This window comes from Maniola hyperantus, chromosome Z (assembly GCF_902806685.2).
Source record: "Maniola hyperantus chromosome Z, iAphHyp1.2, whole genome shotgun sequence".
Lineage (NCBI taxonomy): Eukaryota > Metazoa > Arthropoda > Insecta > Lepidoptera > Nymphalidae > Maniola > Maniola hyperantus.
In genome coordinates this window covers 17,307,795-17,325,813 of record NC_048564.1, presented here as the reverse complement: position 1 = coordinate 17,325,813, position 18,019 = coordinate 17,307,795, and the positions used below count along the sequence as shown (strand labels likewise).

At 40.0% G+C, this 18,019-nt stretch overlaps 1 protein-coding gene across 1 annotated transcript; it reads right to left on the bottom strand.

The window, feature by feature from the left end:
- Window positions 1-15,623: 15,623 nt before the first annotated feature.
- Window positions 15,624-16,456, bottom strand: LOC138404552 (uncharacterized). Its single transcript, XM_069508831.1, has 2 exons — window positions 15,730-16,456; window positions 15,624-15,685 (listed from the first exon to the last, which is right to left on the bottom strand). Exons 1-2 carry the CDS (start codon window positions 16,454-16,456, stop codon window positions 15,624-15,626), a joined length of 789 nt encoding a protein of 262 aa, XP_069364932.1.
- Window positions 16,457-18,019: the final 1,563 nt, after the last annotated feature.

Genomic DNA, 18,019 nt, shown 5'->3' with positions numbered 1-18,019 from the left:
GAGCACCCCAGTACCAACTCCTTCCATTTGATCGGATCCAAAGGCGGGCTGTTCGACTTGTGGACGATCCCAAACTAACCGGCTCGTTGGAAAGCCTGGAGCACCGCAGAGACGTTAGCTCTCTATGCGTGTTCTATCGCCTGTATAATGGGGAGTGCTCTGAAGAGCTTTTTGACCTCATTCCACCCTCATTTTCTACAACCGCACCGCGCGCCACCGTAAGGAATTTTACCCTCACCACCTGGGTGTCCGGTGCACTTCGACCGTCCGCTGCGCCAGATCCTTCTGTCCACGTACTTACATGCAAACTATGGAACCAACTCCCATCGGCGGTGTTCCCACTAGATTACAATATGGCGTTATTCAAGGGGCGGACCAACAAATTCCTAAAAGGCCGACTACGCATCGGCGGTTCCTCTGGTGCTGCAAATGTTCATGGGCGGCGGTAATCACTTAACATCTGGTGACCCGCCTGCTCGTTTGCTCGCTCTCTATTTAAAAAAAAGTTAAAAAAAATTGAGTTTAGAATTTTTTTTTGCAGGTCGATGAGGCCGGAAGGTAGCTACTCCCCGACAAGTTTTCCCGTGAAAACTTGGAAAAACGGGTCAACCACGCAGACATTCTGCAGTTTTTTGATGCGAGTCGATCAAATTTGTATGAAGATATTTGGTTTGGTATAATACCACCTCGGAACAGAAATAAGCCGAGTGCAGAAGCACGAATTTTCTCATTTTCACTCCAGAAAATGGTAGAAAAGTGGTCAGGCACTGTCCGAGTCGGAAAACCCCGAGAATTTAGGAGAATTTTGAGTTTGACATTTTTCCGTAAAAATTGAGAAAATTTTGATTTTTGAATTTTCTTTTGCAGGTCGATGGGGCCGGTAGGTAGCTACGCCCCGACAAGTTTTCTCGTGAAAACTCGGAAAAACGGCTCAACGACGCAGGACTTCTGTAGTTTTTTGATGCGAGTCGATCACTCGATGAGTTTTAGGTACCTATATGAGACAAGGTATTGACACGTGTTTACGTTGTGTGTTAAATGTAAATATTCCTCTTTCTTTCTTTGGGCTAATTCATTTTCTGTCACCAAATAAAATTTTTGGTGACAGAAGATTACTGCTTTCATCTTTACTCTATGCATCATTGGTACCTATTTGTTTGTGTTCAATTAAGTTCTAGTAGGTTCTACTTACTAAGTAACATGAGATTTCAACTTTTTTGTAATTTTGTGGATTCTTAGTGCTAGGATTTTCTAATTAGACTGACTTTCTGCTTACCTACCCGAATAAGCGCTTTTACTTACTTGAAAGTTGAAAATATTAATATTTATTCACGAACATATTTTTTTTTTATGTAACCACAAATTCACGATTTTCAGATTTTTGAATTTACTTGTGCTACAAGATTTTCATGATTCTAGGTCAACGAGAAGTACCCTTTAGGTTTTCTTGACAGACACGACAGACGGGCAGACACACAGACAGACAATGGAGTGATCCTATAATGGTTTTATTTTTGTTTTTGAGGTACAGAACCCTAAAATCGAGTCAATATATCAGCCCAACGGGTGGTATAGGTGTGGCTTTACTAATAGACATAATAATAGGCAAAATAAGAAGAGAAAAAAGTTATTGTTGAAGGTTTAAAACCTGTGTCCTTGACAATTATGATATTATCATGACCTATTTTACGAGTAATTACCATTGAATGAAAAACTAGCTTTAATAATTTACACTAAGTAATATCCGCATAATGATAAACCCGATGACCAAATTGTTAAAATAGATTCATACAAAATGTATGAAGCATAATAATTAGACTCGTTTTTTACTGTATCGATAATATACCACTTTAAGTGGGATATCTATAATACTTCAATTAGTAAGATAAGTCATCTGTACGTAGAAAATGCTCAAGTACAATTTTGGTATCTGTGCCTAAATTTATATTTTACTTAATCTACAACGTTAGTGTTAGTTGCGAAAACGTGGCGAATATTTTTACATAAACAATATGTATACCCAAAAATATTTACTGTTTGTTGAGTCGTTCTCATCGGGAAAACAATATGGTCACCCCGAGCAGCAGCTGTGAGCGAACGAGACGGCTGGCGTCGACCGAGCGCGCTCCCGCTCGCACGGCTCGAATCAGCTGGTGGTCATTGAACTAGGCTCTAAACTCGCAGGATATAATCGATTCTGTTACTGATTCTGAACAAACTACTTTCATATTTTGCGCACACTGAAACTAATGTTGTATAATACTGTACAATTAATCCTATAGAGCACACCATCCTTCTAGACCCGATAGAAACTCATTTACAGCCATTGCGAATATTTTTTTCTTGAAAATCAAGTTTTTATAATAACGCGTTGAATCACAGTTCTGCAGAAAATCGACCTGTTTCTTCGACAAAATCGCGGACATCCGCTAGTTCAGACCACAGAGGTGATAAAAAATGACATAGGACACATTATATGTACAGCAATAAGTAAACTAGTGTACGTTCTACTGACAATAACTACTTACAAAAACTGCTTGTCTTCTTATCAATTCCGGTATCACCATTTATAATTGCGATCGGGTTTTTTACAAAAGCTGATTAACATTATCCATCCATACTGATATTATAAATGCGAAAGTGTGTCTGTCTGTCTGTCTGCTAGCTTTTCACGGCTTATCCGTTCAACCGATTTTGACGAAATTTGGTACAGAGATAGCTTGCATCCCGGGGAAGGACATAGGCTACTTTTTATCCCGGAAAAACAAAGAGTTCCCACGTGATTTTTAAAAACTAAATCCACGCGGACGAAGTCGCGGGCATTGTCTAGTTATTAATAAAAATCAATATTTAGTCACTCTACATAATTATTATTAACCACTAGTTTCATAATTATTACGCTTGATTTTTTCCGCGAATCCGTCCGCGTGGATTAAGGGTTTTTAAAAATAAGGCTTTGGAACCCTCGTAGCTTTAGTTTTAAGTTTGCGTAATAATTATCACACTATATCTTACAAATCCAACAACCGACAATCAAAAGAGTAATTTATTACCTATTATGAACAAATTATTTAAATATTGAATTTTTTGAATTTTAAACATCTAGTAAAACCTCTTTGTCTTTCCGTAACAAGTATCTTGAATGAGGTCCTCCTTGCGTAGTTATCTACACAAGACGCGAAAGTTCTGTCCAAAAGACCACCATTGTACCTACATCAATTCAATAATCTCTTCAAAGTATGCTCCTGAAAATAGCATAATAAGTACACAATTGAAGATTATCTAAATGATATAAGAGGGTGGATCCTGAAGCCTGGAGCCTGGAGCCTGGAGCCTGGAGCCTGGAGCTGGAGCCTGGAGCCTGCAGCTCGTTCCGGCAACGCGCACCACTGCAAATACTTTTCTAATAAATGCCATGATATTGTATACCTATCAAATCTTTGAAAAGAGGAACCGCCGAGTTTCTTGCGGGTTCTTCACGGTAGGAAAGGCATTCCGAACCAGTGGTAGATGCCTCTGACGATTCAAAAATACTTGTAAAAGTTTAATTGAATAAAAAATATTTTTATTTATTTAAGTAAATTATATCTTACGAATTCAACAATAATTGACAATGAAAGAGTGTACGATGGTATAGTCCGTACAAAATGACTCCTCACGCGGTATTTTAACTCAATGGGTCAACTGTCATGTCAAAAGTCAACAACGGGTAGAGGAGTGGACTGAAAACCGAAAGGTCGACGGTTCAAACCCCGCCCGTTGCACTATTGTCGTACCTACTCCTAGCACAAGCTTGACGCTTAGTTGGAGAGGAAAGGGCAATATTAGTCATTTAACATGGATAATATTCTTTTCAAAAAATAAGTACGGTTCACTTTTTAAAATAAGCACTAAAATCGTACTTTTGCGTGCCTTTTTTCAATCGGTGCAACAGTAGAAAAATCGCCCGGAATAAATAAACTGACAAACGCAGCACAGCACACACACAGCACGAAAGTTTAAAACATATATGTTAGAATTTTGATAAAGTGTCGTTCAATGTTTGACAAACTATAATACTTTGAATTCAAAAAGTCAGCGGTTATTTCGAAATCACAGACAGACAATTCAATTTTACTGATTTTTATATACATATTGTAGGTAAGTAATAAGAAAAACGTTCATAGCAACCTTTTTATCGCGGCAAAACCCATTGGCAAAAAAATGCAATAGGTAGGTACTTACTTATCAACGCGTACCTAGGTACAGATTTTGTTTAAGTCTGTGTTTCCCTATGCCGGCTCCACGTTTCCCTATGCCGGCTCCACGTTTCCCTATGCCGGCTCCACGTTTCCCTATGCCGGCTCCACGTTTCCCTATGCCGGCTCCACGTTTCCCTATGCCGGCTCCACGTTTCCCTATGCCGGCTCCACGTTTCCCTATGCCGGCTCCACGTTTCCCTATGCCGGCTCCACGTTTCCCTATGCCGGCTCCACGTTTCCCTATGCCGGCTCCACGTTTCCCTATGCCGGCTCCACGTTTCCCAAACCCAAGCTGGTTTCGTTGTCCACGGCAAATCAAAGTTATCACGGAAATCCACATTAATGTGTTGCGGTGTCTGCGGGCTTTCGCGGCACGCGTGACCAGCTGCAGCTGTAATACAAGATAGATATCAAGACGTTATCGAGGTTCATTTGAAAAGAGCAGCTACTGAGTTTCTTGCTGGTTCTTTTCTGTCGGAATGTCATTCCGAACCAGTGATAAATTGTTTTGTTGATTTAAAACAACTTGTAAAAGTATATTTGAATAAAAATCCCGGGCAGTATAGTTTATTTTCCTTTTTTAAAGATAAATAACGAGTGGCCTCACTTGATGTTAAGTCATTACCGCCGCCCACAAACATTTGCAGTAGGACAAACCGCCAATGCATTGCATTTCAGGAATTTGTTATTCCCCCCTGGAATAACCCCATATTATAATATGGTGGGAACACCGCCGAAGGGAGTTGATTCCACAGTTTGCATGTGCGTGGAAAGAAGGATCTGGCACGACGCGCGACGCGCGACGCTCGACGGCCGGTCGAAGTGCGCCAGGCACCTGGGTGGTGGTGAGGGTGGCGTGCGGCGCGGTCGTAGAAATGGAGGAGTTTCCTTTTCTACTGTAAAATACGTACCAAGGTAGTATCTTCACAAACTGTTTTTGAAAATGTTACAATAAAACTTAAAGCTATAGCTTTATCTAATTACTCTAATATCTATGTAATATAGTTTATCACACGCAGTAGCCGTGGGAGTAGGATGCCAAGAAGTAAGCCTTCAAGTTATACAAGTTAACAGAATATCATAATTCATTAGCAACGCAACGCTTGTAACCTGGTTATGTCAACCCATCAATTCAATGCAACCTTAGAGCCAAGGTGTGTGCATATCGGTTTGAGAGTTCCACTTTTGAAACGTAATACTGCCCTATAAAGAAAAAAAGTACATAAAGTATTTTTTATACGATTGTCCAAAAAGCAGGGTAACGTTTTGAGGGTTCGTGTATGTGTGCGGGTTTCTTTATTACACAATAACTTGCAAATGCCTGAGCAGACTAAGATGTATGGGATAGCGACAGAATCCTTACATTGTCTTGAGTCACACTGGCTATAAATAAATAAATATATATGACGGCTGAAGAGTTTCAGAGCCATTTTTAAAAAGAGTGACGTCAGCAATCCCTCGCTTACAATAACTAGTCACGGGCATAAGCTGTAGGTACTCAATATATAATAGGTACTTATTTTACTAACATGTTATTAATTGCAAAACTATAAAATTACAGTCGTCTAGATAATCGTATAGACTATAGATCCCTAACTAGTAGCCAGTAGGTACTGCGTTCATGCAAATGGTTGGTTCCTTTATGCAAAAACATTGTACGTAGCTACTACATTATTTATAATAGCAAACTATAAAGATTATATCAGCCCCGACCAAAGGAAGGAAGTATTTTGCATAGTAGGTGAGCCCCGTGTTTGCTCACATCACATCATTATGAATAAACAATAATTATCTTGCACTAATTACAGTTTCCTTGCAAAACCCATCCTGCTGCGTGTACATTCTAAATCCGCGTCAACCTTACAACTATCTATACTAATATTATAAAGAGGTAATGTCGTTAAGTTTGTTTGTAGGGGATAATCTCCGGAACTACTGAACCGATTTTGAAAATTCTTTGTTCCTGAGTGACATAGGCTATATTATATACACGAGGGCGAAGCCGCGGGGATCAGCTAGTTACATATATAGTGGTTTATCTTATAGCGACATAATATAGCGTGGAATTCAATCTCCACTTTTAAAGCCCGAGACCCGCCCTGAAACAAAGATTTTTTGTAAATGTTAATATTCGGCTGAAGACCATCAGTTTACATGTTACGTGTAAATTTGAAGTAGATTAGATTAGATTTATTTATTTGCTTTCATGTTGGTACATTAATTGGTGGGTGCTTAAAGCTAAATATACATGAGACCCTGTCAGGGTATTGCAAATACAATTTTAGGTACAATAAAATGATAAACATTAGAAATACAGTAAATTTTGGTTAAAATTAAAAATACAATCAGAATATAATTAAAATTAAAAGTAAAAAGTAAAGTAAAATATGCTTTATTGTACAACAAAACAAAAACAATAGACATATTATAACAAAGATAGCATGTACAATAGGCGGCCTTATCGCTAAAATAGCGATCTCTTCCAGGCAACCTTAGGGTAGAGGATATTATAAAAATTAAAGAAAGCGGAAGGGGTGTACTAATTAAATAAAGTAAATACACATAATATACGTAAGTATATATATATAAAAAAAAATTATCATCCGTCAACATTTTTTTTAATTTGCTTATTTTACAAAGAAGTAAATACCTTTTACCTGGTTACCTGGTAGCAAAAGCAAAGAGTACCTAAAAAGCACCAACCAGCCACTAAAGTACTAACCAGCAAAGAGTACCTACCAAGCACCAACCAGCCACTAAAGTACTAACCAGCAAAGAGTACCTACCAAGTACCAACCAGCCACTAAAGTACTAACCAGCAAAGAGTACCTACCAAGTACCAACCAGCCACTAAAGTACTAACCAGCAAAGAGTACCTACCAAGTACCAACCAGCCACTAAAGTACTAACCAGCAAAGAGTACCTACCAAGTACCAACCAGCCACTAAAGTACTAACCAGCAAAGAGTACCTACCAAGTACCAACCAGCCACTAAAGTACTAACCAGCATAGAGTACCTACCAAGTACCAACCAGCCACTAAAGTACTAACCAGCAAAGAGTACCTACCAAGCACCAACCAGCCACTAAAGTACTAACCAGCAAAGAGTACCTACCAAGCACCAACCAGCCACTAAAGTACTAACCAGCAAAGAGTACCTACCAAGCACCAACCAGCCACTAAAGTACTAACCAGCAAAGAGTACCTACCAAGCACCAACCAGCCACTAAAGTACTAACCAGCAAAGAGTACCTACCAAGCACCAACCAGCCACTAAAGTACTAACCAGCAAAGAGTACCTACCAAGCACCAACCAGCCACTAAAGTACTAACCAGCAAAGAGTACCTACCAAGCACCAACCAGCCACTAAAGTACTAACCAGCAAAGAGTACCTACCAAGCACCAACCAGCCACTAAAGTACTAACCAGCAAAGAGTACCTACCAAGCACCAACCAGCCACTAAAGTACTAACCAGCAAAGAGTACCTACCAAGCACCAACCAGCCACTAAAGTGCTAACCAGCAAAGAGTACCTACCAAGCACCAACCAGCCACTAAAGTACTAACCAGCAAAGAGTACCTACCAAGTACCAACCAGCCACTAAAGTACTAACCAGCAAAGAGTACCTACCAAGTACCAACCAGCCACTAAAGTACTAACCAGCAAAGAGTACCTACCAAGCACCAACCAGCCACTAAAGTACTAACCAGCAAAGAGTACCTACCAAGCACCAACCAGCCACTAAAGTACTAACCAGCAAAGAGTACCTACCAAGCACCAACCAGCCACTAAAGTACTAACCAGCAAAGAGTACCTACCAAGCACCAACCAGCCACTAAAGTACTAACCAGCAAAGAGTACCTACCAAGTACCAACCAGCCACTAAAGTACTAACCAGCAAAGAGTACCTACCAAGTACCAACCAGCCACTAAAGTACTAACCAGCAAAGAGTACCTACCAAGCACCAACCAGCCACTAAAGTACTAACCAGCAAAGAGTACCTACCAAGCACCAACCAGCCACTAAAGTACTAACCAGCAAAGAGTACCTACCAAGTACCAACCAGCCACTAAAGTACTAACCAGCAAAGAGTACCTACCAAGTACCAACCAGCCACTAAAGTACTAACCAGCAAAGAGTACCTACCAAGCACCAACCAGCCACTAAAGTACTAACCAGCAAAGAGTACCTACCAAGCACCAACCAGCCACTAAAGTACTAACCAGCAAAGAGTACCTACCAAGTACCAACCAGCCACTAAAGTACTAACCAGCAAAGAAACTACCTACCTATTATTAGAACACGTTTCTAGTTGGTCGATAATATTATTGCCATCCACTTTATTTAATACTTAATTATTTAAATTTAATGATGAATTCAATTAATTAACTAAGTGGCGGCAGTCCCAACTGACTGTCATTTCTTTCACATTTGAAGTTGTGAGTTAAGCTACTTATCAAAAGTATTTATTGAAGTATCTACTAGCTGATGCCCGCAACTTCGTACGCGTGGATTTAGGTTCTTAAAAATCCTGTGGGAACTCTTAAATTTTCCAGGATAAAAAGTAGCCTATGTCCTTCCCCGGGTTGCAAGCTACTCCTGTACTAAATTTCGTCAAAATCGGTTGAATGGTTGAGCCGTGAAAAGCTAGCAGACAAACAGACAGACAGACACACTTTCGCATTTATAATATTAGTATGGATTAGATAAATGTGGAACAAGATCGAACTTCTACTGTCGTTAGATACCTACAATATCTTCTTAAATATATAAAAGGAAAAGGTGACTGACTGACTGACTGATCTATCAACGCACAGCTCAAACTACTGGACGAATCGGGCTGAAATTTGGCATGCACATAGCTATTATGACGTAAACATCCGCTAAGAAAGGATTTTTTAAAATTCAACCCCCAAGGGGTTGAAATATGGGTTCGAAGTTTGTGTAGTCCACGCGGACGAATCGCGAGCATAAGCAGTAACTGATAAGTCGCTACATCTCAAACTTTACTGCGATTCTGATTTGTACGATATCTTTTTTTATTCAGATACAAGTTAGCCCTTGACTGTAATCTCACCTGGTGGTAAGTGATGATGCAAAGCTGAAAGCGGGCTATGGCCTGGAAAGGGGTATGGCAGTTGTATTATTTTATTAAACCCGGCATGGGTTTAATAAATAGAACTGCCTTCGATTTCTATACGGCATCGTACCGGAACACTTAATCATTTGGCGGCAAAGCTTTGCCGGTACGGCAAGCGTAACTAGCCACGGCTGAAGCCTCCCACGAGACCAGACCAGAGGAAATTTAGAAATTATAAAATTCCAAATTTCCCCTGTTTGGGATCGAATCCGAGACCTCCCACTGATAAAACCAGAGCGCTCACCACTGCGCCAAGGAGGTCGTCGCATATTCGAATTCTTCGAGATATAAATAAACATGTAAGTAGGTACATATTGTATAAAAAAACGGGTCATTCTTGAAACTTATAAAGCTAATTGTTACTGAGACGGAGTTTTTGCCCTCCAATACAATCAATCCAGAGAACATTCTCTTTATAGAGAGAGAGCCAGCGCGTGCCAAACCTTCGTTATTTTATTAAAAGCTGAAAATTTATCTGCGTATTGTCCCCAGAAAAAGGAAGGACGTTGGTTTGGATGTTTGTTATTTTCGTGTCGAGCTACAATCTATATATATAAAATTCAAAGTCCTGACTGACTGACTGACTGACTGACATATATATCAACGCACAGCCTAAACCGCTGGTCCTGGAGAGATGAAATTTGGAGGGTCTGTTCATTGTAAAGAGTATCCACTAAGAAAGGATTTTTCGAAATTCCACCCCTAAGTGGGTTAAATGGGGGATGGAAGTTTGTATGAAAGTCCATCATTTTTCAAGTCATTTGCTCGAAAATTGGTATTTGAGTTTTCGGTCATAAATGAAGAAATACGTGTTTCAGGATTTTTGGAAAATTCGCCCAAAGGGTGGTAAAATAGGGGATGAAAGTTTGTATGGGAAAGTTTTAATTATTGACATAATTAACTTGGAAAGTAGGTTTTTTAATGAGGTGAGGTGGCAGCTAAGAAACGACTATGAGAAAATTCCCCCCCAATACAATAGAACATAAAATACATAAAATTCGGGATTTAGGTTATTAGTTTTAAATAATAAAAACCTGTAGAAGGTATCCTGGAAAAACTCCCCTTAAGGGTGGTAAAATAGGGGATGAAAGTTTGTATGTGAAAGTTTTATTATTGTTAAATAACTTGAAATTTGGAAAGTAGGTTCTTTATAAAACTTACTGTATCAGCTAAAAAACGGGTTTCAGGGTTCAGAAAATCCTTCTCTAAGCGGGTGGAATGGGGGTGGGAGTTTATATAAAAGTTTTTAAAGTTACAGACGTACAATTAACATGTTTTAGGTCGTCAGCTTTAAATTATGAATATCTGTTAATAAGTTGTTTTGGAAAATCCCCCTTTTAAATGTGGTAAAATAGGGGATTATCGTTATTGTTAACTTGAAGTTTGGAAGGTAGGTTCTATACAGGAAGATTTTTTTGGTTTTGCACATTTTTTTATGTTGTATAGAAACTAAATTTAACTAACACGTATTTTTTATTATTTTATTTTACTCAAGAATACCAAAGTTATCGTTTACCAAAGATATCCACTTTTGAGATGATTAGGGTCACCCTACAAACGTTATCTGTCGATTAAAATGCACGCACTCACACCCGATGACGCGCGCAGCGGCCGTTGACCTCTGCGCGCTTTAATATCGTCTAAGATGTGAACTTGGTACTTTTTTAAAGGGAAAACGTCAGAGTCAGCTAGCGTGCTCATAGCGTGCTTTGTTTACAAATAGTATGACCATGATTTGCTTATTTTAAGGTAAAAAAATAATTTCAAAAAGATACAACGCAACGGATCAGCCTGGCTGTCCAGCGCGGAAATGCAGCCAGTATTCTTGGCACCATTCCACGCGGTCATGATTTATATAGTAATTAGATAAGGCTAGCTTTAAGTTTTATTGTAATATAAAAAAAAAAAAAAAGATACAAAATTATGAATGCAAATGTGTTCTATTAACGATACAGAACCACTAAAAAAAAATTGTGCAAAACCAAAAAAATCTTCCTGTATTAGAGGTAAGTGTCAGCAAAGATTTTTTACAAAAATCTTACGGGTCTAAAGGGGTAAAATGAGGGTTGAAAGGTTATAAGAAAGTCCTATGTTTTTGCCAAAAAAAATACCATTTGTTTCATGTAGGCCACGCGGGCGAAGCCGCGGGCAGAAGCTAGTCTACCATACTATGGTGTGCAAAAACGTCGTCTGGTAGGGGGTTGCCATGATCCAAGCAAATGTTCTCCCAGTGTTGGACATAATATGTAGAGAAACTTTCAGCTTTTATAAAATAACGAAGGTCCGGCACGCGCTGGCTCTTATTCCATTACGTTATTATAATAATATAATTATGTTGATATATTTAAAACGGATATTATTATCACGTATGCCAGGTAATGATATGTCGAATTATTTAGAGGCTACAAAGCATTGTAGGTACTGCAACTAGGTACGACTCACTCAAAAGGTCGTATGATACAGCTTTATTTATATTATTTTTATCTTAATTCCGAACATTAAATATTTTGTCGTGGATTAAGATTCATTTCAAAAGCTCATGTCATAGACTTTTTATTTTGTTAATATAAATAATTGTTAATGTATTTATTTGTACCTACAGGTTAAAAAGAGCAACTGTTGGGTTTTTCAGTAGAAATTGCTTTTCGAACCAGTGTTAGAGTTTTACTGACTGACTGATCTATCAACGCGCAGCTCGATCTACTGGATAGGTATTATGACGTAGACATGCGCTAAGAAAGAATTCCTGACAATTCAATCCCTAAAGGGGTGAAACGTTAATGTTAAACGTGATGTCAAATCATCATTTTATCATTATCAAACGATAGACGTCCACTACTGGACATAGAATAGGTCTATTGTATGGATTTCAACACGCGCCGGCCGCCGCCTGAATCCAGCGGCTCCCTGTTAACTCGTTTTATCATCATCATCATTTTATCATTATCAAACGATAGACGTCCACTACTGGACATAGAATAGGTCTATTGTATGGATTTCAACACGCGCCGGCCGCCGCCTGAATCCAGCGGCTCCCTGTTAACTCGTTTGATGTTGCGTGGCCACCTCTGTCTGTCTGATATTAATAATTATTATGTCATTATAATGTTATTCATTTCATATATTTACAATAACTTTCCTTTCACAAACACAAAACGAGGAAATCCGTCGGACAACCAAAGTGAGTGACATAGCTCATGCTCAACGAATTAGCCAGCTGATGTGGCAGTGGGCAGTGGGCAGTGGGCAGTGGGCAGTGGGCAGTGGGCAGTGGGCAGTGGGCAGCGGGCAGTGGGCAGTGGGCAGTGGGCAGTGGGCAGTGGGCAGCGGGCAGGACACGTCTGCCGCAGAACCGATGGCCGCTGAGGCAGACGTGTTCTGGAGTGGAGACCGCAGGACGGGTAGCGGGAAGCGGGTGGATGAGGAAGGCGGAGGATCGTGTGTGGTGGTGCGCTCTCGGGAAGGCCTATGTCCAGCAGTGGACGCACATTGGATCACAACAAGGCGAGCCTGTATATGATGAGAAGTGAGTCTATGTAGGTACATAAACAGTTCCTTGCCTTTGTTATCAGTATTGTATTTTATTTAAACAAAAAGCTAGATAATAATATAAAGACTTCCTTCCTATTAAAACAATAGTAAATGGTTTTACATTCTAAATGAGCGAGCTGTGTGTATCCTAGTAATCAGCGGCGGCCTCGGATTTGCTGTAAAAGTACTAAATAGGCCTAAAATATTAGGAACAAAGCAGTAGCCGATGTGGGACATTTTCACAATAACCGTAGTCCGTAGGCACCACACAACTTACACGATAACTTTCACAATAACCGTAGTCCGTAGGCACCACACAACTTACACGATAACTTTTCACAATAACCGTAGTCCGTAGGCACCACACAACTTACACGATAAATTTTCACAATAACCGTAGTCCGTAGGCACCACACAACTTACACGATAACTTTTCACAATAACCGTAGTCCGTAGGCCCCACACAACTTACACGATAACTTTTCACAATAACCGTAGTCCGTAGGCACCACACAACTTACACGATAAATTTTCACAATAACCGTAGTCCGTAGGCACCACACAACTTACACGATAACTTTTCACAATAACCGTAGTCCGTAGGCACCACACAACTTACACGATAAATTTTCACAATAACCGTAGTCCGTAGGCACCACACAACTTACACGATAACTTTTCACAATAACCGTAGTCCGTAGGCACCACACAACTTACACGATAACTTTTCACAATAACCGTAGTCCGTAGGCACCACACAACTTACACGATAACTTTCACAATAACCGTAGTCCGTAGGCACCACACAACTTACACGATAACTTTCACAATAACCGTAGTCCGTAGGCACCACACAACTTACACGATAACTTTTCACAATAACCGTAGTCCGTAGGCACCACACAACTTACACGATAACTTTTCACAATAACTGTAGTCCGTAGGCACCACACAACTTACACGATAACTTTTCACAATAACCGTAGTCCGTAGGCACCACACAACTTACACGATAACTTTTCACAATAACTGTAGTCCGTAGGCACCACACAACTTACACGATAACTTTCACAATAACCGTAGTCCGTAGGCACCACACAACTTACACGATAACTTTTCACAATAACCGTAGTCCGTAGGCACCACACAACTTACACGATAACTTTTCACAATAACTGTAGTCCGTAGGCACCACACAACTTACACGATAACTTTTCACAATAACCGTAGTCCGTAGGCACCACACAACTTACACGATAACTTTTCACAATAACTGTAGTCCGTAGGCACCACACAACTTACACGATAACTTTTCACAATAACCGTTTTACGACATCCACGGGAACACATGGAGTCATCGCTATTATGACTAGACATTCGGTAACATAGAATTATTGAAGGGATACCCCTAAGAGAGTAAAATAGAGGTTTGAAACTTGTGTAGCCCACGCGGATGAAATCGCGAGGATAAGCTAGTCATTTTTATAAAACAACTTAATAGTAAAATTACTTATATTAAACTTAGCACCACTTATTTAATGTCTCACTAATTTCCATATGCTCCAATTCACTCACAGTGTCGTACCAGAACGCTAAAACGCTTGACTTATGATCACCATTCACCTTTATATGAAAGGAGCATTTGAATTGTATTCGATTGGAAAAACGGAACTGGGAAATAATGCAATCTGTGACGTGTACCTACCTACCTACCTACCTACCTACCTACCTACCTACCTACCTACCTACCTACCTACCTACCTACCTACCTACCTACCTACCTACCTACCTACCTACCTACCTACCTACCGGCACTCCACTCCACTCCAATTACCTACAGCTCGGCTGAGTCACTCGCGAGTCGCGAGTCGCGAGTCGCGAGTCGAGTACTATACTTATGCATAAATATGAATGAGTTAGAACTTGACCATAGCCAAAGAACTTTTATGTACTACTTCGTATAGCCAAGGTATAGCCCATTATCTCTATGCCCATTATCTCTATGCCCATTATCTCTATGCCCATTACGCTATGTCAAGTTTTCTCAGTTTTTATAAGGTTTTTATATATTTGATTTGACAGCCTTCAAGAAATAACAACTATAAACAAAAATCAAAAGTGCGCTAAAAAAATGGTGTTCATAAATAAACAAATCTTTAAATCATAATAATAATCAAAAATATCTTTTAGAAATTGTTTAGAAATCACAAGCATGATTAAGAAGTATTTTTAAATTTCCCAAGCAAGTGTATGAAAATACTAAACACCATGCATTAACTGTTAAACAATCATTGCATCCACTGCATAAACAAATACATTTATATACGAGGTATCTATCTTCAATCTAAAATGGAAGACACGGACGAGAAGACTAGTTCTTGCTACCGATTTCTCACTGGGGGCGATAAGAAAAAGGGATCGGGGACAAAGAAGGGAAAAGATACTAACACCAACCCAGAACCGCTGACCAGCTCATTGAGCAACTTGAGCGACCAATTCAGCAAACCATTGAGCAACATTGATATCAAAAAAGCTGTGCTGATCGGCTTGGTAGTTGTACTAGGGCTGGCAGTGTGGTATGGGTTCCGCAGTGGATGGGTCCGCAAGCACTACTGCAGGGTGCGACGCCGGCGCGCCAGCACGCGCACCACGTGTTGCTGACGATGGACTGGAAATCACCACAAGCAGAAAACACTGCACCGAAAGGTTCACCACACTTGCTCATCAAGTAATCGCTCCTGCACGCGCACCACGTGTTGCTGACGATGGACTGGAAATCACCACAAGCAGAAAACACTGCACCGAAAGGTTCACCACACTTGCTCATCAAGTAATCGCTCCTGCACGCGCACCACGTGTTGCTGACGATGGACTGGAAATCACCACAAGCAGAAAACACTTCACCGAAAGGTTCACCACACTTGCTCATCAAGTAATCGCTCCTGCACGCGCACCACGTGTTGCTGACGATGGACTGGAAATCACCACAAGCAGAAAACACTGCACCGAAAGGTTCACCACACTTGCTCATCAAGTAATCGCTCCTGCACGCGCACCACGTGTTGCTGACGATGGACTGGAAATCACCACAAGCAGAAAACACTTCACCGAAAGGTTCACCACACTTGCTCATCAAGTAATCGCTCCTGCACGCGCACCACGTGTTGCTGACGATGGACTGGAAATCACCACAAGCAGAAAACACTGCACCGAAAGGTTCACCACACTTGCTCATCAAGTAATCGCTCCTGCACGCGCACCACGTGTTGCTGACGATGGACTGGAAATCACCACAAGCAGAAAACACTTCACCGAAAGGTTCACCACACTTGCTCATCAAGTAATCGCTCCTGCACGCGCACCACGTGTTGCTGACGATGGACTGGAAATCACCACAAGCAGAAAACACTTCACCGAAAGGTTCACCACACTTGCTCATCAAGTAATCGCTCCTGCACGCGCACCACGTGTTGCTGACGATGGACTGGAAATCACCACAAGCAGAAAACACTGCACCGAAAGGTTCACCACACTTGCTCATCAAGTAATCGCTGTTTTTATATTTTATCAAGATGTATGCCAATTGCTGATAGTAACATAGTCCAAATAATGTACCTCATAGTAAATAAATAAAGAGTAAACTATAACTAAATAGAGTGTTACTTATTGTAAGCAAAGGGTTTTAATATTTGGGGTTTCGTACCTCAAAAGGAAAAAAAGCGGACCGAATTGAGAACCACCTCCTTTTTGGAAGTCGGTTAAAAAGAAACCCTTATAGGATCACTTCGTTGTCTGTCTGTCCGTCTGTCTGTCGTGTTTGTCACGAAAACCTAAAGGATACTTCCCGTTGACCTAGAATCATGTTGGCAGGTAGTTAAATCTTATAGCACAAGTAGGTAATCTATATATATAAAAGGAAAAGGTGACTGACTGACTGACTGACTGACTGACTGACTGACTGACTGACTGACTGACTGATCTATCAACGCACAGCTCAAACTACTGGACGGATCGGGCTGAAATTTGGCATGCAGATAGCTATTATGACGTAGGCATCCGCTAAGAAAGGATTTTTGAAAAATCAACCCCTAAAGGGGTGAAATAGGGGTTTGAAGTTTGTATGAAAGTCAGTTAGTTTTGAAGTAATAATCGTGAAATTTTTCTATTTTTCTTATATATATAAAAGGATAAGGTGACTGACTGACTGACTGACTGATCTAACAACGCACAGCTCAAACTACTGGACGGATCGGGCTGAAATTTGGCATGCAGATAGCTATTATGACGTAGGCATCCGCTAAGAAAGGATTTTTGAAAAATCAACCCCTAAAGGGGTGAAATAGGGGTTTGAAGTTTGTATGAAAGTCAGTTAGTTTTGAAGTAATAATCGTGAAATTTTTCTATTTTTCTTATATATATAAAAGGATAAGGTGACTGACTGACTGACTGACTGATCTAACAACGCACAGCTCAAACTACTGGACGGATCGGGCTGAAATTTGGCATGCAGATAGCTATTATGACGTAGGCATCCGCTAAGAAAGGATTTTTGAAAATTCAACCCCTAAGGGGGTGAAATAGGGGTTTGAAGTTTGTATGAAAGTCAGTTAGTTTTGAAGTAAGAATCGTGAAATTTTGTATTTACACAAATTGTTATAAACATAGAAAACGTGTATCATGGTTTTTGAAAAATTTAGCCCCTATGTAGAAAATTAAGTAAGTATATATTATACTTAGAAAACAGATGACGTAGGCATCCGTTTAGAAAGGATTTTGGAAAACTAAACCCCTCAGGGGTTAAAATAGGGGTTTGAAAATTGACACTATTTTAACCCCTGAGGGGTGTAGTTTTCCAAAATTATTTTTAAGTGGATGCCTACGTCATCTGTTTTCTATCATATATACCTACTTACATTTACATACTCAATATCTTGATTTAAATTTTAAAACTGACAGACTTTCATACAAATTTCAAACCCCTTAATTTTCTACTTAGGGGCTAAATTTTTCTTACTTCAAAACTGACAGACTTTCATACAAACTTCAAATCCCTATTTCACCCCCATAGGGGTTGCATTTTTAATGCCATATTTTATTAAGCTCA